Source organism: Ochotona curzoniae, unplaced genomic scaffold, assembly GCF_017591425.1.
Source record: "Ochotona curzoniae isolate NIBS_2020 unplaced genomic scaffold, NIBS_Ocur_1.0 contig_66, whole genome shotgun sequence".
Taxonomy (NCBI): domain Eukaryota; kingdom Metazoa; phylum Chordata; class Mammalia; order Lagomorpha; family Ochotonidae; genus Ochotona; species Ochotona curzoniae.
Genome location: NW_024466512.1, coordinates 11,451,533 through 11,477,575, shown reverse-complemented (window position 1 = coordinate 11,477,575; position 26,043 = coordinate 11,451,533). Strand labels below are relative to the sequence as shown.

The following is a 26,043-nucleotide window of genomic DNA, read 5'->3' as shown; positions in this document are numbered from 1 at the left end:
TCTTTTCTGATCTTTTAAAAAATATAAACATTCCTTGCACTGATACTTTATTATACTAGATTGAGTAAAGAATGCTAACGATTTCTCAAGCTATTTTTCCCTGAGAAGGGAGTAAAAATTGTGTGTGTGTGTGTGTGTGTGTGTGTGAAACAGAGTGATGTACCTTTATACGTCCGTTTACACTAAGATGTCTATGATTCCTACAAACTCAACATGTTAGTCCTTCAAAGACATTTGCTGTACAGCAAGTGTCCCAAACCCTTCGGCTAAAGAACAAAAAGTCTTGCTGGAGTTTCAAGTTTTAAGGGAGCATATGGGAGCCATGTGTTCTCTGGAACCCTCCCATGGTTGTGCAGTTTCCTTACTCCCAGAATGCCATTCATTTACTTAGGCTTGTGAAGCCATGGGTGGCGAAGTGACTGTCACCCAAGGGACAGGCGATGTAGGATTTAGATCAGAGGGATTGTTAAACAGTGCTCTACTGCCAGGTCATTCCACGGAGTTCATAAGCAGTGTTCTCAAAGAAGAAAGAAAAGCTGACACAGTTTAGTGGGGCTCACAGTTTCCAAAGTAACTTTGATGTTTTCTTTCATTTGGAATTTTGATTCTCTGACCATGTTCAGGGACAGCCAGTATGACTGCATTTTAGAAAATGAAAGAGTGGGGCCAGCATTGTGGTATAGTGAGGAAAGCTGCTGCCTGCTGTACCCCATATCAGTGTTGACTTGTGTCCTGGCAGCTACACTCCCGTCTAGCTCCCTGCTAATTGCCTGGGAAAAGCAATGGAAGATGGCCCAAGTGCTTGTGTCTCCCACACCCACATGGGAGAACTGATTGAAAGCTGCTGCCTTGCTCTCTCTGCTCTCTCTTCTTCCCCCTCACCCCCCCGCCCTGTCTCCCACCCCACCCAACCAACCCTTAACTTAAACAAACAAGGAAAATCTTATTTTAAAAAACCTCAAGATGAATGAGTTACTGTTCAGTTGTAGAGATTGCGTATGTGTACTTTTTGTCCTGTTTTCTCGGACTACTTTTTACTTCCTCCATAAACGGAAGGGCTACAAAAAGTATCTGCTACTATGTGGTTCAAATAAATTAATAAACAAAACGTTTTATACTCTGCTGGTTGTAGATTTCATGTTTTTTTTCTGTTTGCCATGGAATGAATTTTCCGGGAAAAGTTTGTGTCTTTCACATGTAGAGAAAGACTTTCAGATTATCCTCCTATTTAAAAATGGAAAACTTGAGGTTCTTGCTTCAGGTTGATTTTTTTTTTCTTTGTTTGATTTAAAATTTCACATCAGCTTGGCTGAGGGAGATGGGAGAGGGACCTACAATAGGAAGAATTGTAAGCCTGGTTTTAATTTACTTGTGTTCATTTTCAAAATTACTATGCCTGGAGTCTTCCAAGACTGATGTTTTTAATAAGTAGAATGTCATGTTATCAGGATTTGTAGAGCCTATCATTTGTCAGATATTTTTCTGTTCCTTTCCCCCCTCCCCTTTCTTTTTTCTGTCTCTCTCTTTTTAAATGTGTTCTGAGCTGTGATTGCCCTGTTGTTGAGGGCTGATGTTGGAGGAACCTTCCCATAGTCTGATGGCTTAGCTATCTTCTGACTAAGGGTACATAACTCTTTCATGTTCCTTGCCGTGCAAACATAAACATATTTTCTTATGTCAAGACCCCAAGTCGCTTCCTAAAAGCTAATATGCTATTGTTCTTAGGAATTGCTTATTTTCCTTGGGGGTTTTAATTTTTTTAAGTATTCCCTGTTTTTCTTTCTTTCTTTTTTCTTACTACGACTGCTCTCTTCTTCAGAGGGAACATGAGGCAAATTTCAGCTGTGGTTTCCAGAAATATTTACCTGCTTTATCTTTATGTGGGCAACACCTTACATTTGAATGGAGCAGTTGTTTTCTTTCCTACTTCCCAAAAAACCACAAGTACTTCTCCCCCTGTGTTCAATGACAGCATTTCAGGGTATGACCCTTCTGAAAGCTAGATTAGTTGGATTTAGAATGGATACAACACTGTGCGGTGATTCTGAATTAGATTCTGAATTAGAATCATCTTGAGAATTATCCCTTAGGAGAAAATTTTATTTCTGAAAATAAAATAGCGTGATGGTGTGATTCCCACCCATTCCCAATTGGAATGTATGATTCAAGTTGAACTTTTGCTGGTTTGTAGTAACAGAATTATATTTTTAAAGATTCTTGTTCCCTTTCTCATGAAGGAAAGTGCCAGAAAATTATTTTCTGTATGGAATGGAGAAAATACGCCTGGCTTTCATCTTTCTATTCACCATTTTTCTGGAGGAGGACAGAATAAGGAAACCTTTGGGGAGAGCATTCATTAGCATCTTGGAAACATTTACATTTTCACAGGTTGTTGGGGCTTTTGTGAGCCACTTACATCCTCCTCTGCTTTGGTAAGTCACATTTTTAAGAGAAATTCTGTTTCTGACTCTGCTGTCCAATTGGCCTTTCCTTAAAAATTTATTTTTGAATGCATGCCTATGTTTTTTTTTTCCTAGATTTTCTCTCCATACTCTGGCAGAATCCTTAGGCAACAAGGCAAGTGAGTGATGACGTGCTCTGGAACAGACCCATTTATGCCTTTGACTCTTCCGGTGGACTCTGGCTTGGTTCTGAGGTCTGGACTCCAAGTTTGTTCTTTGGCTGGTTGAGCTTCCACTGACTCATGTGATCTTGGTCGAGTCACTTAGAGACACTGGGACTAGGCACCAATGACGGACCTGCAAATGTCTCCAGTTAGTGTCACTTACAATGTACAGTACGGAGACAACAGGACTGATTTCAGCAGAAGTAGTTCTAATTGGATAAGACGCTTCACTTTTGTGGAGTCTGGCATTTCATCAGTGAAATGATGAGACTGGGATAGATCCACTTCAGAGTTATCTGATGTTTCTGCAGCTCTGCCCATTCTGTTCACTTTTGCATTGACCCAAATTTTCTTCAGGAAACCATTTTCTCCAAAGACAGAATTAATTCTGTCCCCAAGAATAAACATCAAAGTCTGTTTAGGGCTTTACCATTTACAGGGCATTATCAAATATTATCTTTTGTGTCCTCATCAGCCCAAAATGGACACTGAATAGTGGTTTGATTGTCCTCATCTTGCATGCGGAGTAACTGAGGCATACAGGCTAATGCTTCACTGAAAGGTGACCAGCCTATAAGGGACAAAATTAGAAACCCAGTTCAACTTTTGATGAGCTTTGTGCTCTATCCGCTGTCTCTATTTTCTTAAAAGCCTGTATTTTAATTTATTCATTATTTTATCTTTCTTAGAATTAATTTTTAATTTTCAGCCCATCTAAGGAAAACTAAAATACTGCATCTCCTGTGTCTCTTCTCTATTGGCCAGAGAAAGTAGCTTTAGATTTTTTCCTTCAATGTGTTGTGATTATATTGCTATTTCTATATTTATCGATTTGGATTTATAATTGCTTCTTATTAAATAATTAAGCACTTAGCATTTCATTTCCCTGTTTCCCCAGCTTAAAAATGAACTTTTTAGGGTCAAGTCAATGGTCATGATTTATGTTATCACAGCTCTGTAACTAATGCTGCTCTCTGCTAGGCCTTCTATTTCAGGCTTTCATTAGCCAAGAATCACCTTGTTTTCCTCTCTCTCTTAGGTTTTTGTTTATTTCATTTCTCCCCATAAACTTCAAGATCTGTCACATATTGTGCATATTTTTCCCCAAAGTTTAAGTAGCTCCAAGCACTCATACCCATGACCTTCTTCATTCCAGCTTGGTCTGGTTACTCTGTTGACCTGGGATACAACTGTGTATAACATCATGGTTTTCTTAGGTTCAGTCTCCCATTATTACAGTTTCCACTAGTTTCCTTAAAAAAGGAGGTGATAAAGTTATAAATGCTTGTGTGTCTGAAAATATCTTTATCCTTACACTTGATTGATAGCTTGACTGAGTACAAAATTCTAGGTTGAAAATGAGTTTCCCTTACATCTCTACTTATCACTGGCAATCAAATTTACTGTGAAGAATTTTAAAGTTATTTTTTTATGTCCAATCCATTACATTTACCTTTGTGAGTCTCCTTTTGCTTAGTATTTTGTACTATGGCAGGTCTTGCTCCTAGTTAGTTCTCAGTTCAATTCTGGGAAATTTCCTGATGTTTACACCTTGATAATGAATTCATGCCTATAAATTTTGTCTGCTTCTAAATAAGATGTATGTTAACAACTATAATATTAATGTATGTATTCAACATTATAAATGCTTAATTTAAAATACATGCTGTTTAATTTAAAATACAGCATATTGGCTCAACTGGCTAGTCCTTTGCCTGGAAGCACTGGCATGTTAAATGGGTATCCATTCATATCCTGGCTGCTCACTTTCCATCCAGCGTCTGCTTGTAGCATGAGAAAGCAATGGAGAACGACCCGAAGCTTTGGGACTCTGTACCCACATGGGATACCTGGAGGAGGCTCAACTCTGGCCATTGCAGCCATGTGCAGAGTGAACCAATCAATGGAATATTTTTTCAATAAAAATAAATAAATCTTAAAACACATATGCTATGTATTGTACATAATCATTATCAAACCTTCAACTTATTTATGTTTTTTATATTTATTTTATTTTTATTGGAAAGTCAGATATACAAAGAGGAGGACAGAGAGGAAGATTTTCTGTGTGTTGATTCATTCCCCAAGTGGCCACAACAGCCGGAGCTGCACTGATCTGAAGCCAGGAGCCCAGAACCTCCTCTGGGTCTCCCATACAGTGCAGGATCCCAAATCTTTTTTATTGTATTTTGATTTTTTTCTGTTTTTAGGTTCTCTGATTATCCCTTTATGTTTTTTGTTTTTAATCTAGTTCTTGCGTCATAATTGTAAACTCTTTCCATTTCACTTGAAATTGTTCCAATTTGCTTTTCTTTGCTTATTTTGGCAATGAGCTTTCTTTTTTGAGAAGATTCATTTTAATTGCAAAGTCAGATATACAAAGAAGAGGAGATCTTTCGTCCATTGATCCCCAGTTGCTGCAATGGCCAGAGCTGAGCCAATCCAAAGCCAGGAGCCAGGAGCCTCTTCTGGGTCTCCCAATCAGATGCAGGGTCTCAAGGTTTTGGGCTGTCCTCGACTATTTTCCCAGGCCAAAAGCAGGGAACTGGATGGGAAATGGGGCCACTGCGGTTAGAACCAGTGCCCAGTCGGGATCCCAGTGCATGCAAGGTGAGAACCTTAGCCACTAAGTTACTGCCCCAGGTGTGCCCAAGTATCTTCTTTTTTTTTTAAATATAAAGAGTGTTTACTTATTTTGGAAGTCAGAGTTAGAGAGAGAGAGAGAGAGAGAGAGAGAGAGAGACAGAGAGAAAGAGAGAGAGAAGAGAGAGAAACAGAGAGAGAGAGATGTGGGTTTATATTTCTAAAAGGTTATATTTAACACCCATTCTCCTGAGCTGTCGCCCACGACACCACTGTTCCCTTCACACTGGCAGTTGGTAGAGAGAACAGAGGCACATATGTGTGTTCAGTCCAGCATTTGTAATAGAACTCTCAGCCCATGTTTTCATTGAGCTAAATTTTACCATGGACAAATTTCGACAATTGACTATGAGTAATCAACATTTTTTTTGGTAACAATTCTGAATATTTAAGATGCAAAACTTAAGGATGCTCATTTTCTTTTCAACTTAAAAAAGCATATTAGCCCAGTACTGTGAATTTAGAATTTTGGATTAATTGCCTCAGATTTACTTATAACAATATGTTCAAAATGTGTTAAGTAGAAAAATTGGCAGAATTCACAGGGTGTATGTGTGTGTTTGCAAGTATGACAGCGAGAGAAACGGATGGAAGAAAAGAATGAGTCTAAAAGAAAGCAGAATGTTAGATTTCAGCAGGAGAAAGGGTGGGGTTTCAAGTCCTAGCTGTGTAAACATTTTCTGTATCATCAGCTTTCATGCGAACCTTTTGTTTTTTCCTTTACAATAATTTAAACTCACGGATCATTTGTGTCCTACTAATGTTTTACATTCTCTATCCCATTTGCACCACGGGCCCCTTGGAAAGCATGCGTTTTGGGCGAAGGTGTAAGCTATCTTCAGCTCTTAGTTTCCTGGCCACTCTCAGAGGCCTCAGGGGAGCCACGTGGTGAACAGTGACAAGAGAAGGGTCTGCTTTTATTCATTAGCCCAAACAGACTCTTCTGCTTTATGAGTAACAGTCAACAGATTCCATTTTATTTTTTTTAAGATGTACATTTCCTTCAGATTGGTAATATAAAGTCTTAGATTTTGGTTTTAATATCATTGTTAAGAGGCATGAATGGAAATGAAACATACACTCTCCAAAATAATGGAAGGTTTTGATATAAGACTAATTGTGGAAAAAACAAATACATTTATGTTTTCCTTTGGAGAAATTTTAATAGATGTTTCTCAACACTTTCATCCCACTTCTGTAGAGCTGTCTTTCCCCTATTACTTCTTTGGAGTAATTTTTCACCTTTCTGCTAGATTTATGACTGCAATTATCAACACCATGAATTATTTTAGTGTCGAATAGCACTGCTAAAATGCTGACTCTACTGCTTTGGAGAAAAGAAAGATCAAGTCATGTTACACTTTTGAAATTTTTCAATTTCAGTAGATATGGAGCCATTAGTCAAAATTTTAACCACGTTTTGTCATTAACTTTTGTGTCTTCAGTCATTATAGTTTTTTGCATCTGTAGATATATTATTTTTTATTTAAAATAGTAACAGAGAGAAGAAGGGACAGAGAGAGGTTTTCTGTTTACTGGTTCACTCCCCAAAAGGCTGCAATGGCTCAAGCTGAGCTGATCTGAAGCCAGGAGCCAGGAGCTTCTTCTGGGTCTCCCCTGTGGGTGTGTGGGCCCAAGCACTTGGGCCATTTTCTAATGCTCTCCCAGGCCATAAGCAGGGAGTTGGATCAGAAGGGCAGTGGTGAGGACATCAAACTGTCCCCAGATGGGATGCCAGTGCGGCAGTGTACCATGGCACTGGCACTGGCACGCTGGTGCCTTCTTAAATTGATTTCTTTTCCTTTTCTTTCTTTCTTTCTTTCTTTCTTTCTTTCTTTCTTTCTTTCTTTCTTTCTTTCTTTCTTTCTTTCTTTCTTTCTTTCTTTCTTTCCTTCTTTCTTCCTTCCTTCCTTCCTTCCTTCCTTTCTTTCTTTCTTTCTTTCTTTCTTTCTTTCTTGATTTATTTATTTATTTTTATTGGAAAGCCAGAGATACAGAAAGGAAGATCCTCCATCCACTGATTCACTCCCTCAATGATCCCAACAGCCAGAGCTGAGCCAATCCGAACCCAGGAGCCAGGAGCTGGTTTTGGGTCTCCCATGCAGGTGCAGGGTCCCAAGGTTTTGGGCCATCCTCAACTGCTTTCCCAGGCCACAAGCAGGGAACTGGATGGGAAGCGGGGCTGCTGGAATTAGAATTGGTGCCCATATGAGATCCTGGTGTGTGCAAGGAGAGGACTTTAGCCACTAGGCTACTGGACTGAGCCTGGTTTTTTTCTCTTTCTTTCTTTCTTTCTTTCTTTCTTTCTTTCTTTCTTTCTTTCTTTCTTTCTTTCTTTCTTTCCTTCTTTCCTTCTTTCCTTCTTTCCTTCTTTCCTTCCTTCTTTCCTTCTTTCCTTCCTTCCTTCTTTCCTTCTTCCTTCTTCCTTCCTTCCTTCCTTCCTTCCTTCCTTCCTTCCTTCCTTCCTTCCTTCCTTCCTTCCTTCCTTTCTTTCTTTCTTTCTTTCTTTCTTTCTTTCTTTCTTTCTTTCTTTCTTTCTTTCTTTCTTTCTTTCTTTCTTTCATTCTTTCTTTCTTTCTTAGAATATTTTACTTGGAAAGTCAGAGTTACAAAGAGAGCGAGAGCGTGAGATTTCCATCCATTGCTTCACTCCCCAAATTGCTACAATGTGTTAGGAGCCACAGACTTAAGGGCCTTAGACTTGGTCTACCTGACAGCCTGCTGCATCGCAAAACCTGCCTTGGGCAAGCGGGGGCCACAGCAAGTAGGATATTATGGCTAGAACATCCCATGCAAAGCAAGCGGAACAGAACCTCCACCCTTTTTCCTGTTCAAATAATTAGTTCCTCCCCTGTTTCAATATAGGTGATTAGTTCTTCCCTGCTTCAATGAAGATAATTTGTTCCAGGAAACGCCTCCCCTTCTCCGCCTCCCCTAAAGAAGAATGTATATATATGAGGAGTAAAATAAAGGGTTTGGGTACTCTTTTCCACCAAGTTCGCGTGTCCGTGTGTTTCTTGGGCCAGCAGCCTGGGGGCTAGCAGCCCAGCATTCCCAGTCCACCCTCAAGGGTTTGAGCCTTGTGTCCTTCAGGTCGGGACAGCAATGGCCAGAGCTGGGTTGGTTTAAGGCTGGAAACTGAGAATTTCTTCTAGGTCTCCCATGGGGGTGCAGAAGCCCAAGGAACTGGACAATTCTCTGATGCTTTCCCAAATCATAAGCTGATACATGCATCAGAATAGAGCTGCTGGGACACAAACTTGCATCCATGTGGTTTGCCTACACCTGCATTGGAGTATTAATCTGTTATGCCACTGTACAGTCACCTCCCCTCTTCTTAAATAAATAAATCTTGACTTACTTATTTTTACTGGAAGGCAGATTTTATGGAGAGAAAGAGACAAAGAAAAAGATCTTCTGTCTGCCACAAGTGGCCACAGTGGTAGATCCAAACCTAGGAGCTAGGAGCTTCTTCCACACCTCTCACATAGGGTCCTAAGGCTTTGCGCCATCCTCCACTGCGTTCTCAGGTTGCAAGCAGGGAACTGGATGGGAAGTGGAGCAGTCAGGACACAAAACCAGCAGCCATATGGGATCGCAGTGCATGCAAGGTGAGGATTTAGTCATTGAGCCATGGTGCCGGGCCCATAAAGAAATACACCTTTAAATAAATAAATAAATAAATTCATGTAATGTATTTGGCTTGATTCTAAAGGCAGTGATGAAAAGAGGCTTGTAGGGATGTAAGTTCTTCCGTGTAAGGTGAAGTGTTCAGCTGATTACAATGGTGACACGATTAGCAAATTTGTATTTTTAATGGGGAAGCCTTTTGCCCAAATGTAGGCTTCCGTCAGTATGTGGCTGAGCTGTGCTCTCTTGATGAAGACACTCTAGAGCGCTCTTTGAAATACATTCACACTATTTGCTGATTTTAAGAGCCTGGCCACTTTCCACATGTCAGAAAGCAACTCTGCACTGGATGTGAGAGCGATGTGCCTTTTTAAACTTTAGCTGGTAGAAGAATGGAAAGGAGCAGAGATTGTTCATGCAGAAACAAGAAACCAAGGAAATGAAAAGGGGTGACCCAGGACAGCATCTTCTTGTGCATTGCTCTTGTGTGGCTGGTCCTCCTCTGCTCTAACCCCATGCTAAGAAGTCCTTAGGGGCCCCCTGGATGCGGGAAGCATGTGAGAGGAAGAAAAGGGGCAGTTCTAATGTTAGGGCTGATGACCACACAGCGGGTGGTGGCATCTAGGTGGAAATGATGATTTGTCTGTGATACCAAATGACACTCAGGGCTTTTTCTTTTTCCTTGTGAAGAAGTCTTCCCCCTTCGGACGTCTGTCTTCCTCTTTAAGTCACTGCTGAAGTATTTGTAAACCAAGCCAGCACTTACTCGCGCAAGGAAACGAGAGCATCAGCTGATGCACACAGCCTGATCAGCAGTGGAAAGCCCACGGGGGTGGGGGGAGCAGGCTCTTACGCTGAAAGGACTCTTCCCCCTTCCTCACTCCTAAGCTGCCATGGAGCAGTATTTCAGCCTCGCTGAATTGCTCTTTGCTCATCTGAAAAATGGGGTTAATGGAGGATTTCGTTTGTAAAGCGGGGATAACAGAGAGGACCAGGGATGCTGTGAGCCCATCATGATCCCAGACAGACAGGAATCAAATCTTTCAGCAGAATGTTATGACTTGTGGCTACAACTCAAACGTCTCTCCCTCTGGCTCCCTTCCCCCCTCCCTTTTCTTTTTTTAATGTCAGACATGCCTTCCGTACACGTCAGATCTGCCCTGCTCTCCTTCTCCCTTGCTGGAGCTCCGGCAGTGTTGTGGTAACTGTTTCCTTTCTCGAGGGTTCACTTAAACAAGCCTGTTTTGGAAAAGGCACAAAAGTACAAAGCAAAAATTTCAGCATATGCCACCAAATCTTGGAAAGTCATCTAAAGGAAGAAAGACTGGCGCTAAGGAAGGAAAATAGCTCTTTTCTGGGCATCATTTCTGCTTTTCTGGAAAAAAAAAAAAAACCGATGGTGCAATATTTTTCAAGGCAGGATATTGTCCCAGATGGAGGAGGAACCACTGAGAAGCAGAAAAGGACGTCCACGGGGTTCCGAGGCCACAGCGGCCAGGGGTGGCGCGTGGGTGCTCAGGACCTCCCGGTTCTTGGTTGGGGGCGAGGGTCATCTTTCTGTGGTCGCAATCTCTACCCCGTCCCTAGCCCCGAGGGGTCCCAGGTGGAAACGGCCCCGCGCCCCCCACAGCCCTTCACACCGCCCCTCCCTGTCCTTGCGGACCCACGATGTGGTCGGACTGCGGTGCCTTTAAGACTGTTGCCTGCTGCACATGTTCAGCTCTTTGTGTAGTTGGTTTTTCTGTTTTAAGGAAAAAAAAAAAAAAAAGGCTGAAGGAAGGGGGGGGGGGCGCGCGGGGCTGAACGCGCTTCACTTTTGCAGCTGCAGACCGCGGGCGCCAAGAGCCGCTTTTCGGCCCGAGCCGCGAGGCCCGTGCGGAGCCTCCGCTCCTGGGGCTCCTTGGGGCGGGGTGCCCCGGTGCGTCCGGGGAAGGGCACGGCGGACACGCTGACCACACCTTGCGAGGGGGACAAGGCTGCCCTCGGCTCGGCCGCCGCGTGGGGTGGCCGCGTGCCCGCGCGCGCGCGCGCTCGCGTAGGGGGGAGTCCCCGGTCCCTGTCAGGGGCGGGGCGAGACCACGGGGCCGGGGCCGAGAGGGGGGGACGCGTGGGCAGGCCGGCGTGTCGGGAGCCGGCCCCGCGCACCGTCCTCAGCATCCGCAGCCTGGGCGCTGCCGAGCGCCGACGGGCGGGGGAGATGGCTGCTGCTGCTGCGAGGACGCGGCCTGCCGGGAGCGCGGCGCGGGGCTGAGCGTCGGCCTCGCGTCTCCCCCCCGCCCCCGGTCCGCGTTGGGCGCGCCCACCTCGGGGCTCCCGCACGGTCCCGGCCCCGGCCGGCGCGCGGCGCTCGCGGCTGAGGCAGTCGGCGCGGGCCGCGGGCGAGGCGGGGCGGCGCGCGACCCCCTTCCCCTGCCCGGTGCGGCCGCCCGTCGGGTCCTGTCCCGAGGCCGCCCACCCCGCCGCAGGCTGCGCCTCCCGCTCCCCGTTCCCCGCCTCCGGCCGGCTGCCGGACGCCTCAGCCGGGAGGGTAGCGCGCTGAGGGACAAGGTCAGGAGACTGGGCGGCGATGCCCGAGTGCGACTGGAGGCAGCCGGGCGGAGGCGACAGCGCTCGGGATCTGTCGCTCCTGACGGGGGAGCGGGACTGGGGCAGACGCCGGTGAGGAGGAGGAGGAGGAGGAGGAGGCGCAGCGGCGGCGGCGAGCTCTCCTCCGGCCGGAATTCCCTCGGGAGCATCCCCGTGGGCGCCCGCGAGCGCAGCCCCGCCGGGCCGGGGCGCCGGGGGAAGATGGAGCCGGGGGTCCGGACCCGCACGGGTGCCCCGCAGCCGGCCGCCCCGGGGCTGTGGAGGGCTCGGCCGGCGGGCGGCGGCGGCGGCGGCGCCTCCTCCTGGCTGCTGCCGGACGGGAACAGCTGGCTGCTCTGCTATGGCTTCCTCTACCTGGCGCTCTACGCGCAGGTGTCCCAGTCCAAGCCGTGCGAGAGGACCGGTTCCTGCTTCTCTGGCCGCTGTGTCAACTCCACCTGCCTCTGCGACCCGGGCTGGGTGGGGGACCAGTGCCAGCACTGCCAGGGCAGGTTCAAGTAAGTGCCTCCGCCGGACCCCAGCACCTCGACCCCGTCCCGTCCCGATCGCGGCCTCCCCGAGCCTCTCCATCCACCTCGGATCCCCCCATCCTCCCTGGCTGGGGCGCAAAGTAGGGTGCGCGGCGGGAGCTGGCCGGGGTGGGAGCGGGGTCCGCACCGCGCACGGAGCTGCGTGGTGCAAAGCCTCCTGCGAGCGTTCTAGATGTTTGTGACAGCTTGCCATCCACTGCTCGGCCGGAGCCTCTCCCCACACAGTTACATTGCCAAAGATCATTTCGTTAGGACTCTATCTTCTTAAAATGAGAAATTATGCAAGCAACTCCTGAAATCCTTTGCGCACTGCGAACAATTCAAACGCAAAACGGGTCCAAGTGAGGACTCCCAGTCCCTTCCTTTCCTTCCATCCCACTCTCCAGGGGTGACCAGTGCTGGCCAACATTTCGGTACAGCTGTAATGATATGCAGAGATCTTGATGTGTGTCAGCTGTTCTCCGAGCTTTGTCTGGACTGTCTTGTTGGCAATTCAGAACACCTCTGTTGAGTTACTAGAATTATTCTGCTGAGTTTGCAGAGAGCAATCGAAGCAAACGATTTAAGCACCGTCCAAAGTTGGACAAGTAGTGAGAGCCACGATTCTGCACACCATCCAGTGTCACTCCGGAGCGTGTACCTGGGGTGACTATACTTTGTTGCATTTGCTCGGACAATATTGAATCGAGATGGAACTGGATGGCTGCAGGAAAGATAAGGGGTTGGGCTTTTTTTGTGTGAAGACAATGGATTTTTCTAACAATGAGCTACTGTGTGAAAGCCTTCCTTTGGTTTGTGTGACGCTGGGGATGCTAAGGAATTCGCTGTTCCCAGTGAAGACACTTTCTCCTGGTGCGTGGGTTAGTTTCCAACCTGATACGATTAGAGGCGGCTGTGCATGGGGGAGCCGCAAGTAAGTTGGTTGAGGCGGGAGGAAGTTGTAGCTGGCTGACAGCTTGCAGACAAGTCCTTAAGAAAGTTAGCTGCGCCGTCCGTCCTCTAGTTGGCCGGGTTCCTGGGAGGCGACTGGAGCAAGATCGCATGCTTGAGAGGAAATTTAGGGATATTTTGTGTGGGCAGAGTTGCCCCCGTTATTATTATTTTTTTCCACAAAGGGCAAAACCGGCTGGCTGTGTTCCTGAACTCAGAGACCTCTGCATGTTATGGTAGCGGAGCTGGCTGAATAGCTGTATCAGCAGCCTGTGACCTCGCGAGCAGATGTTGTCCCAGTTAGAAAGATCGCAGAAATAGTGAAAAGTAGCTTCGCTAACATTGAGCAGAATGCATTAGTGAGTTTTGACTTGCCTAATAAGAATAGGTCTTAATGTGGATATGGCAGAATAATAATAAATCTTGAATATTCATTTCCTTGGAAGCTGTTATTTCCTGAATCATTTGAATTTGTTGGTAAATGCCTTTTCAACTCTGTGGAAAGTGAATATAGCTGACTGGCACAACTAACTTTGTTTTGTTTGTTATGGATATTCTTAGGGGCAAAGTGATGTTTAATGTTAAAAAGAAAAATCATATTTAGGAGGAAAGAATTCGTAGTTGCAAAGGGCATACTAAACTCTGGGAGATTTATCTGAAGATGGGGGCTTGCCTTACCCTGTACAGTAAGTAATCACACAGTAGGAAAGACTTTGGAAATTCTCACTTCGTTAATTATCTTGAAAATCTATTACTGAACTGCAGGATAGCAACCTTGCAAACAGACATCAAAAATGATTGATCAATCTTAGTAAGCAGGTGTCAAAATTAATTGGTCGGTTCCATGGTAACTTAGCCTTTTTCTACTTAGGGGTTCCCTAGGGGATAAAAGTGTTCTTGAGATGCTGCTTTAGAATGGAAGATGGATGGTTGGGGGAAGGAGTGCGGAAGCAAGTAGGGTGTCATAAGTGATACTTCAGTTCTCCCAGCATTGATTCCAATCTTTTGTTTCTGTTTAAAAAGCATAAAAAATTCAGAATTACAAGCCCTTCCCCACACAGGTAAAACAAACCGTGCATTGATCTGGAGCTTAAGATAGCCGGAAGACCTTGGAACTGAGAGTCAGAGAGGTAAAGTTAGAATAGATTCTCATTCAAATTATATTTATCTGGGCAGCTTACTGCAACATTAACATAGAACACTTTGCTATAATCTATTTGAAAGCCATTCCTTTTTAGACTCTAGTTCTTAAGAATGATTTCTGTAGAGTAATTAGTTTGTGTATATAAATGTGAGATCTGGCATGGTGGCCTAACAGCTAAAGTCCTCCCTTGAATGTGCCAGGATTGCATATGGGTGCTGGTTCTAATCCCAGCAGCTCCACTTCCCATCCAGCTCCCTGCTGGAGGCCTGGGAAAGTGGTCGAGGATGGCCTAACGCCTTGGAACCCTGCACCTGCGTGGGAGACCCGGAGGAGATTCCTGGCTCCTGGCTTTGGATTGGTGCAGTACTGGCTGTTGCAGTCACTTGGGCAGTGAATTATCAGACTGAAGATCTTCCTCTCTGTCTCTCCTCCTCTCTGTATATCTGACTTTGCAATAAAATTAAGTAAATCTTTAAAAATAAATAAATAAATAAATATTTTTGTGTTCAAATTTGGGTGTTTATTTTATTCTGGCTTTGAACCTGTGATTTGTAATTTCTCTTAGGGAGACAATAGCCTAAGTTAATGCTCTGAGATTAGAAAATATTTTATTGCATTATGAATTATTTATTATTATAAATTTGTATTGACTTTTCCAAAGAAATCATTAGTTGAGTCTTATTGAGTGTATATAATTTTTTAAAAATCTTGTATGATAGTCACAAGTGGTTACTGAATTTCCTGTATTTGTCATGGAAGTACTAGTAGTGACAGCAAAATTAAGATTTAATTTCAAGATTCAGGTTGTTGTAACCAAAAAAATGCATGATTAAATGTGTAGATATTTTTAGGCTACTATTTAGAAATGTGTGTGTGTGTATTTGAAATATTTTTTGTTAATTGCAGGGGAAGCACAGATGCTGCAAAGTTAAAATGACTATTATTTGTTCCTAGGTTGTCTTTATTTCAAAGATTGTAGGTTCTTTTTACGTTATTAATATATATATATTCTCATATAGTGGGAATTCACAGCAATTTCAAATAACTGTGTCTAAGATCCTACATCAACAAAGTGGGTTATGGGCCCAGTGCAGTAGTCTAGTGGCTAAAGTCCTTGCCTTGCATGCGCCAGGATCCCGTATGGGTGCCAGTTCTAATCTCTGTGGTCCCTGGCTTCCCATCCAGCTCCCTGCTTGTGGCCTGGGAAAGCAGTCGAGGACACCTCAAAGCCTTGGGAGCCTGCCCCCATATGGGATACCAGGAAGAGAAGCTCCTGGCTCCTGGATTCGGGTCAGCTCAGTTCTGGACGTTAGGCTTACTTGAGGAGTGAATCAGAGGACCGAAGATCTTCCTCTCTGTTTCTCCTCCTCTCTGTATATCTGGCTTTCCAATAAAAATTAATAAATCATTTTTTAAAAAGTGAGTTATTTTAGTAGTTTGGTTTTTAGGAACAATGTCTCTATAATTTGGCTTCTTTAGCAGATTAGATCGCCTCCCCCCTGCTTCCTTTAAACTTGCGAAGTTCTGGAAAGTGACACATGCATTCCATTGGCTGCAGGGTATTTTGTTACTTGTTTTCTATCTGATCTTTGCTAAGAAAATTCCTGATCCTCCTAATCTTAGTGTGAATGTTAGTTTTTAAGACTATTCTGATGAGTCAGTCCAGGTGATTCCTTACTTCAACACCAGGTCTGCCCACAATGCCCAGTGAGTGCCCCCCCTAACGCTGGCGCCCGGGCTTCAGCAGTTGTAGAAGAACCTCTCAGAACTGTTTGTCTCAGCTGGCTACTTAAGGTTACTAGTGAAAGACTGGTTAACGATAAGAACACATTGTAAAAGCTTCAGAAGGAAAAGAGAATGTTTTGTGAAGCATTTGTTTTATGTGTGGCGATTTTAAGTTATTTTTTAAAATCAGTAATTTTTAATGGAAACAACTTGACCAAAAATCTATCACAGAATGTTGAGACCCATTAACACAAAGCTGAATGGAAAAAAAAAAACTCACAATTTTTGTGTTTTAGTACTTTTGGAATGAAATACTTAATTGCAGTATTTTTTCTTAAGATTATTTTAAATAGCCTAATTGAAGCATAATTATCGTACAATAAACTGCAATTAAAGAGATACAGTGTATTTGTTGCAAATCTAGAATATTTTGTTATAGGTGAAGGTTTCATTAGAATCAGTGTCAGAAAAATATTACATGCATAAGTTTTTAACCCATACCGTTCCTTCTGCTTGCTTTCTCTGTCCCTGGGCAACCAGGGATCTAGGTTCTCTCACTGTAGATTTGCTAGTATTTTCTAGAATTGTTATGCAAATGCAGCCATTCATTCCATGCTTAAAAAAAAACCCTCTTCTTTCACACAGCATATTGATTTTGAGATTCATTAATGGTATAGCAGCAGTTTTTATTTCTAATGAATAATCAAGCTTTGTTTATCTGTGCACCTATGTGGACATTTGGGTTGTTTGCAGTTTTTGATTGTTGTTTAAAAGCTGCTGCAGATTTTGATGGAGAATGCTTAGTGTGGACACATGCTTTCATTTCTCTTGGAGAAACCCCCAGAGTGGAACGGCTGGGTTATACGGTAGATTTATATTTGACTTTTTGAAGGTCAACCATAATGACAAACTTTTCGAAACCATTTTTTAAAAAGATTTATTTATTTTTATTGCAAATTCAGATTTACAGAGAGAAGGAGAAACAGAGAGAAAGATCTTCCATCTACCGGTTCACTCCCCAAGTGGCCCCGGGGGTCAGAACTGAGCTGACCTGAAGCCAGGAGCCAGGAACTTCCTTTGGGGCTCCTGTATAGGTGCAGTGTCCCAAGGCTTTGGGCCATCCTCTGTTGCTTTACCAGGCCACAGGTAAGGAGTAGGATGGAAACTGAAGCATCTGGGACAAGAACCTGCACCCATATGGGATCCCAGAGCAGGCAAGGCGAGGACTCTCTCTGCTAAGCTATCGCATGGGCCTTCCAAACCATTTTTTTTTTTTACCAGTATGTTCCTACCAGCGAGTGTGTAAATGCTTTAGTTAACTCATATCCTCACAAACACTTCAGATAGTCTTAAAATTTGAATCATTGTAGTAGATGAGTGGAATGTCATTGGGTTTAACGTGCATTTCCCTAATCACTAATGATATTGAACTTCTTGTCATATGCTTTCTTTCCATCTTAGTCTTTGTTAACCAAGTATCTGTTTAGATCTTTGACATGTTAAAAATTCTTGTCCTGTTTGTTTGCATGCATTTTGTACATTTTTATGAATATTAGTTTGTTACCAGATGCATCCTTTGGAAGCATTTTCCCTTTTCACGGTCTTTAACAGTGTTTTTCAATGAACAAAAGTTTTCAACTGACCCATTGCATTGTATCATTTTTCTTTCAGGGTTGTGTCTAAGAAAGTTTTGCGAGAGCAAGTTAATGAGGGTTTTCTTTTCTCCAGAAGTTTTCCATTTCACATTTAGGTTTATAGTCCATTTTTTATAGTACATTTTAATTTGATGTTGATATATGGTAAGGAATATGGAATCTGTGTTCAGTTATTGTCACTTTTTCTTGGTCATAAATGTTCACTTTCCAGCACTATTTCTTGGAAACATTGTTCTTTATGTGCTCAAGTGGCGTTTTAAGTTGTTTAGAACCAGTTGTTCTGTGTGCCTATTTCTGGAATTTATTCTGATTTTCTGATCTCTTTTTGTCTGTTTGTGTAACAGTGCAGCAGTGTATTATTGTTACAGTTGTGTAAGTTTTGAGTTCAGAGAGTTGAGTCTTTTAATTTTTAAAAAATATTTTGACTATTTTAAGTATTTTATACTTCTGCATGAATCTTAGAATGGGCATGTTAGTTTCTACAAATGTGCTGTTGAAATTTTGTTTGTGTCCATGTTTAATAAATACATTAACTTTGGAAGAAAACTTAACACTTTATCAATATAGGGGTTCCTTAAATATGTCAAAGAAATGGTATATCTTTCTACTTACTTTCATCTTATTTAATCTAGCAGCAGTATTTTGAAATTTTCTCTCTTTTTAGAAGGTTTTTTTTCATTTTTTAATTATATTTTTGGCAATCTTTACATAGTTGATTAGGGTAAAAAGGTTCAAGGGCTACAGGAAAGTGGATGAGACTATTATTTCCATATTCTTTCTTTCATGTATCTGAGGTTAAGGGGGATATTGAGGGAGAAGCCCCACCCAGTTTCCCACCTGCCCCAGGTCCCGGATTTGGGACATGCTCTGAGATACTTACTCAAGTGGTTTTGATAGTTCACTATTCATGAATCGCTGTGAATCTCACCACTCCAAGCACGATGAGGTCATTGAAGAATCCACTGATTGACATAGTCCATCATAGAGTCAACATTTGCTCAGTGTTTTGCCAACATATGGCTGAGGTGGTTGATGGACTTGTTCTGTCCTCTGTCTTCTCTTGGTTAGGGTTCTGAGTCCGGCATTTCGATTGGGGAGATCCCCAAAGAAACTTTGTCTGAGGTGTTCCCAGACCAGATTCTTGTATGTTCTAGCAAGCACAGGGCCGGGCACATTCCATCGCCTTGATCAGTTGGTGGTTGCAATTGCTGGGTTGGTTCTGTTTCCAGCCCTGACTTCCACTGGAACCAGTGGGTGTTACAGTCCAACATGATTCTGCACAGCACACACTAGGCCCTCGCATAAACCAGTGGGAGCTGCAGCCTAGTCGGAGTGACCCACAATAACCCCCACCAGGCCCGCCCCCTACCCTGGTTTGCCAGTATGTGTAGCAGACTAGTCCAGTCTGTCCCACATCCCATTTGGCTCTCGTACATGCCGATGTGTATTGAAGCTTAGTTCCATCTAACCAGCTCCACTATCCAGCCCCCATGAATGTTGGGTGCTTCTCTGTCTAGCCACCCCAGCCCTGGTCCTAGTTTTCGTGCCCTCCTGTGGGAATGGTAACCCCTCCGAGGGAGGAGCCCACTATTTCCATCCCAGGTCTCTCTCACGCCTGGATTATGCACGCTCCAGGTGGTTCTGTGGTTTGACTGGACAGAATTAGCCCCCAGTGCCAGTTTCTGCCAGCTGATGCTGCGCCTCAGCCTGAACAGCCCTCACCCACTCTAATTTTGTTTGCACCAGGAGGAATAATCAGCCCAGCCTGCCTTTTCCCTGATCTAGTCCACATGAGGCGCACAGGAGTTGTAGCCCTGCCTAGTCTTGTCTGCCCCCATCCCAGCTCACACACTCCAGTGGGAGTAGCTGTCTAGCAAGGGAATCCCCCCTTATTCCTCCTTCCCCCTGCCGACTCTGCCCACTCCTTTCCTGATTCTCACGCATACTGGTGGGTGCTGGGGTCACATCCGTACAGGCAACCTCACCTTGGTATTCTGTATTGTGCACTGGTTTTTGTTGTGTCAGAACCTGGCCCGACCCACTTTCTGTTCTGGTGCTCAGATTTGCTAGTGGATGACGTGAACTAATTCAGTCTAGTCTGCCCCCGACCCATGCCAAATGTATGCCAGTGGGAAACTTTTCATGGCATTTTTTGGGCTGTTTCCTATCATGCTTTTTACGCTTATCTGCTGGGTCTGTGTCCTGCAAGAGGAGTTTCCCAGGCTCCTCCATCAGAACCCCTCCCAATGAAGAAGGATTTTAAAAAAAATTTATTTATTTTTATTACAAAGTCAGATATACAGAGAGGAGTAGTGACAGAGAGAAAGATCTTCTGTTAAATGATTCACTCTCCAAGTGACCGCAACTGCTGGTGCTGCTCCGATCCGGAGCCAGGAACCAGGAGCCTCTTCCGGGCCTCCCATGTGGGTGCACGGTCCCAAGGCTTTGGGCCATCCTCAACTGCTTTCCCAGGCCACAAGCAGGGAGCTGGATGAGAAGTGGAGCTGCCAGGACTAGAACCAGTGCCCATTGGGATCCTGACGCGTTCAAGGCGAGGACTTTGGCTGCTAGGCCACGGCGTTGGGCCCTTTTTGAAATTTTCAGTGGGCAAATCTTGTACCTCTTTTGTCATATTTTTCCCTATTCAGTGTTGTTTGAAGTTACCATAAGTAATATTTGTTAAAGTTTCAGTTTCACATTGAAACTGAGTTCAGGGGTACTTTCAGTCTTGCTACCTACCCACTCGGTAGAAATTTTTATAGTTTTTTAAAAATCATTTTCTATGCAGATAATAATGTGTGTAAAGATAAATTTACTCCCATTTTTTACAGCCAGGCTGCCTCTTGTGTTTCCTCGTTTTACTTGTTAGAATCCCAGTTCTCGTGATGAGTAGAAGTGGTAAGAGTAGTCAACTTTTTGTTATTGACGTAGGAGGAGAACATTGCCTTTAGTCATGAAGCAGGATGTTAGCAAAGTTTCTGTAGCTCCCTTAAATTGCACTGAAAGATTTTCCTTCTGTTTCAAATCTGATAAGTATTTTTATCAGTGATGGATATTGGATAGCATTAAATGCATTTTTCCATCCATTGCTAGATATGATTTTTCTTTTCAGTTTTAATAATATGATAATGTAACAGGTGCTTAAGTTTTCGATGTTATACCAACATTCCATTACTGAGAGGAACTGAAATGATTTTTTTTCTGTGTGTGTATTGTTTGTATTTTGCCTGTTAGAAGTTTTATTTAGAACTTGCACCTTTGTTCATCCAGGATATTTGTTTGCTTTGGTGTCAGGATAATGTTGATATTATAGAATAAGCTGGGGCTCTCTTCATCGTTTTCTGAAAATTTAATGAAATTGTTTATCTTTTTGTGAATTCCCACTTTACTACTGTGTCATAATAATGAACCTTGAACTTAGTGAAATTACTCCAATTTTATTCTTATTTTTGAAAATTTGCTTGGTAATTGTAGTTCATGTGTTTTTCCACAAAATATTTTTGAATCATTTTGTCCATTTCTAAGAAAAAACTTAGCATTTTGATTGATTGTGTTGCCTCTGTAAAACATTTTGGGAGGAATTGACAGCTAGGTAAGACTGAATTTTCATGTATATCAATGCTATGTGTTTATTTGTTCATGTAGGCTTCCATTTTAATTTTTTTTGCAACACATTTTGTAGTTATATGATGTAGATTCAGGATGTATTTCACTTGATTTATTCCAGGTGAAGCCAGGAGCTCATAACGGTAGTCTGAGTAGATGAAAAGAGAGGGAGGGAGGGAGAGAGGGAGAGAGGGAGGGAGGGAGGGAGAGAGGGAGAGAGGGAGAGAGGGAGAGAGGGAGAGGGAGAGAGAGAGAGAGAGAGAGAGAGAGAGAGAGAGAGAGAGAGAGAGAGAGAAAGAGAAAGAGAAAGAGAAAGAGAAAGAAAAGAGAGGAGAGGGCCCGACGCGGGTGGCGCAGTGGTTAAGGTCCTCGCCCGGCAGCCCCACTTCCCTTCCAGCTCCCTGCCTGTGGCCTGGGAAAGCAGTGGAGGACGGCCCAAAGCTTTGGGACCCTGCACCCACGTGGGAGACCCGGAAGAGTCTCCTGGCTTCGGACCGGCATAGCATCGACCGTTGCGCTCACTTGGGGAGTGAATCAGCGGATGGAGGATCTTCCTCTCTGTCTCTCCTCTCTATATATCTGCCTTTCCAATAAAAAAATAATAAAAATAGATCTTAAAAAAAAAAAAGAAAAGAGAGGAGAGAGGGGAATGAACACTAATGAGAAAAACTACTGCTTGCTGCTTCACTCTCTGAAAGTTTGCAGCTTCCAGGGCTGGGCCAGGAAGAAGCCGGGTGTGTGTGTGTGTGTGTGTGTGTGTGTGTGTGTGTGTGTGTGTGTGTGTGTGTGTGTGTGTGTGTGTGTGTGTGTGTGTGTGTGTGTGTGTGTGTGTGTGTGTGTGTGTGTGTGTGTGTGTGTGTGTGTGCAGGAGCCCAAGCAGGTGGAAGATCTCTTTCTCTGAAATAGCCAAATCTTCTCTGGAACTTTTTCAAATAAAATTTGAAGAGTTTTATTTTATTTATTTGAAAGAATTAGAGAGGAGAGACAACCTTTTCTATGTGCTGGTCCATTCCCTCGCAGTGGCCAGGACTGAGCTGGACTAGGCCAGGCCAATGCCAGGATTGGGGAGGTTCAACTGGCTTTTCCCACATGTGGACGTCCCAAGCACTTGAGTCATCTTCCACGGTGTTCCCAGGCACCTTAGCAGGGAACTAGATAGTGTAGTTGCTTAATGCACTACACAACAGTGCTAGCTCCAAAAATAAATATTACAAAAATTTACAAAGTTATTTTATTACTCAAATTGGGAAAAGCCTGTTTTCTATAGGAAAGAAGCCCAATCAATGATCACTAGCTAGTACAATTAAAAAAATCGTTTCCTGAGGCTGGCACTGTCATGTAGCAGGTTAAACTGCCAGCTGCAGTGCCGGCATTCCATGTAGGTACCTGTTCAGTCTAGGCTGCTCCACTTGGGAGCCAGCTCCCTGATCATGTGCTTGGAAAAGCAACAGAAGACAGCTCAAGTTCTTGGGACCCTGTACCTGTTTGAGAGACTGGATGAAGCTGCTGGCTTTGACCTGGCACAGATCCTGCTGCTTTGGCCTTTGGGGAGTAAAGCTGCAGATGGAAGATCTCTTTCTGTCTTTTTTTTCTTTCTCTTGACTCTTTAGAATACATCAAATAAGTAAAAAAATTTTTTTACATGTGTAGTTATCCCCAAAGTAGTTTTTAATATTAAAATACATGATTATACAGAAATAAATCTTTATTGTTTAATTGCTCAAATAACCTATATGTGTGTATTGTATGTAGATACACAGACATGTAAATCTGCATGTTTATATACATTTGTATCTGCCATATTTCCATAGATGTTAATTTCAGATATATACATGTATCTTAAATTATATATGACTATATAGTCATTTCATATCTGTCACTGTATATGTGCCACTTTTATTTGCTAATTGTGTTGTCTTCCATCCAGCTAGAACTGTGTTGTTTAATATGGCAGGCACTAGTCATTTGTAGTTTTTGACATTAATTATACTTAAATTAAAGCAGTTCATTTATTTATGGGCATAGGCCATCACATTTCAAGTACTCAATAGCCCTATATGCTTAATGGCACCATATGGAATAATAAATATATAGAACATTTCTATCATTGTACTACTGTACAGTGCACTATTTCATATTGTTAGGTTCAGGGGGACTGAGGATGGTCTTGACTTTTTTCACTTTAAATTTTAATGGTTTTATTGAGACATAGAATATTCACTATAAGTTTTTACCGGTTTAAGTCTGTAATCAAATGTTTTAAACTTTTACTTCAGAATAGTTTATAAGTTAAACAAAATATTGTGGAGTTACACGAAGAGTTCCCATATACCTATATCCAGCCTTCCTTATTAACATCTTGCTAGTGTATTTGTCATAATCCGTAAGCCACACCTGACTTCACCTGTTCTTTCTTACTCCAGGCTCCCTCTGTCCTCTCCTCCTAGCCTGTAGTCACCCATATTCAGTGTTCCTGTTGCTTGTGTTAGCGCCCATGTATGGGAGAGAATATGCTGTGTTAGCATTTCTGTCTCTAACTTCACTTAACTTTATGTTCTCTAGCTGCATCCACGTTTTGCAAACAAGTCTTTTTTTTATGAATACTCAGTGTTCCTTTGTGTATGTCACACTTTCTTCATCTTAGGATGGACACCTTGGTTGATTTCATGTCTTGGCTGTTGTGCGCAGTGCTGCAGTGACGTCATGTCTTCTGGATGTATACCCTGTAGTAGTAAGAGTGTTGGAACCAATGACAGTCCTACGTCAAGCTTTAAAAGAAATCTCCGTACTGTTTTTCTTAATGGTTGTACTAATTTGCATTTCCAAAAGCACTGTACTCTAATTAAAATAAGTCAACCATAGAAAGACTTAATTTCCAGTTTTATGGTACAATTATGTAGAGTCTGGGGTCTGCCCCCCAAACTCCCTCCCCCAGACTGATTTTCCAAATATTATTATAATACTATAGTCCTTCATTACAAGTTATAGTTCCATCAGTCTGTTAACTGCCCTGCCATTGCTGGTACAGACAATGTCAGAGGGTCCAGCATCCCATTATCTAGATGTGTCCAACAGTTTCATTGGGAGTCCAACTTTGATTTGGATGTGGGGATGCATATTGCATTGTATCTTCACATCTGGATATGGTAGTCTATTATGCCATCACTATACAGTCTCGTAAATGAGAAGCCACAAGATAAGGTCAACAACAGATGTGAAGTTAAAATAAAGACAAAAAAAAATAGAAAGAAAAAGTATCTCCATAGAGTCGAAAAAACACGACACTGGATATCCAACACATGGGTGACAGAAAGAAAACACAAAGCCTAATTTGCATGATGGTTTCCTTATACTGGAGAGAATATATGATATATGTCCTTTTGGGTTTGACTTATTTCACTAAGGATGATGGTCTCTTAAAAAAAAAAGAAGAAAGACAAGTATCAACTGGTTTGTTCATATATTAAATATAAAAGTTGGTACTCAGAGTAAAATGGTGATTATCAGAAATGGGAGTTAGGATGAGCAGGGCAAGTTCAAGTTTAGTTAAGCTCTGGGGTAAGTGCTGATATTCTGTTGCACAGCAGCAGCAAGGTAACTAGCGAATATCAGATATTCAGAAATTATTGAATGAGTAAGCTTTAAATATTCTCACCACAAAGAAATGCTAAGTATGTGAAGTAATGGATATGTTAATTAGCCTGTTTTGTTTAATCCACAGTGTGTGTATGTATCAACACATTAGCTTATACCCATAAATATATTCAAATAATTTGTGTAACCTATAAATATGTGGATTATTACTTGTCAATAAAAGCACAATGAAAAAGGAATTAACAAACTTGATATTTTAATTAGAAAGTAGGTTGTGCAGACTGTGTGAGGGAAGCTTACAAAGGTTGCTGAGAGTGAGGACTGCGTCCGCTTACACCTGACTAATCATGCACAGTGGCTGTGCTAGCACGATTTCTTCTTCCAGGAACTTTGTAAAATTAAATTTTTTGCATTTGGATTTTTAAAAAGGTTTATTTATTTTTATTGGAAAGGCAAATCTACAGAGAGGATTCACTCCTCAACGTTGCAGCGGCCAGAGCTGAGCTGTTCTGAAACCAGTAGTAACCAGGAGCTTCTTCTGGGTCTCCCGTGTGAATGCAGGGTCCCAAGGCATTGGGCATCTTCAACTGCTTTCCCAGGCCATAAACAGGGAGTTGGATTGGACGTGAAATAGCGGGACACATGTAGGATGCTGGTGCTTGCAGGTAAAGGGTTAGCCTGTTGAGCCATTGTGCCAGCCCAGGATGTGCAGTGCAAGCACCCAGTTTGGGATACTTTCCTCTCATACCACAGTGCCTGGACTGAGTCCTGGACGTGCTCCCAGTTCTGATTTCCTGCTAATGTTCACAGTGGGAAACAGCAAGTGTTGTTTAAGTAATTGTCCGACACTTAACACAGCTCAATGGGAGGCTTAATCGTCGGCCCTGCCACCTAAATAAGAGATCCAGACTGTTGACCTAGCTCTGGCTTCGTCCCACTTAGCCTGTGGGTTGTGATTGCTTGGGCAGTGACCCAGTGTGTGAGAGGAGCTCTGCCCATGTCTGTGTTGCTCTCTGCTTTTCACACATACACGAAAGAAAAAGACAAAATTCAAAATTTTGGTTTTCTTTTATAATATGTTGCTTTCACTTTTTGTTTATAACAATAAAAAGAAGAAGAGCATTCTGACTGATTTTAGTTCTTTGTTAATGCTTCTTTGCACACAGTCGTGTCTGCCCCGTGTTATAAACAGGTCAGCATACTTAATTGGACTCTGGATTGGGCAGTTTCAGCTAGGATGTGGCATGGACAAGGTTGATGGACGCGAGACAGGCAGATGGAGACAGGACTGGCAGGCGAGGGCTGCTTCTCTGAAGGGCCAGATATCTTGGGCTTTGTGGCCAGATGGTCTCTCACTATGAAGCATCTCTGTGC

At 43.1% G+C, this 26,043-nt stretch overlaps 1 protein-coding gene across 1 annotated transcript in view; it reads left to right on the top strand.

The window, feature by feature from the left end:
• Positions 1–11,266: 11,266 nt before the first annotated feature.
• ATRNL1 (attractin like 1) overlaps positions 11,267–26,043 on the top strand; it is a 538,040-nt gene continuing 523,263 nt past the window's right edge. The window contains exon 1 of the mRNA XM_040992049.1: positions 11,267–11,982. Coding sequence (XP_040847983.1) covers positions 11,687–11,982 — 296 coding nt within the window. The 5' untranslated portion in view covers positions 11,267–11,686. The remainder of the gene's footprint in view (positions 11,983–26,043) is intronic.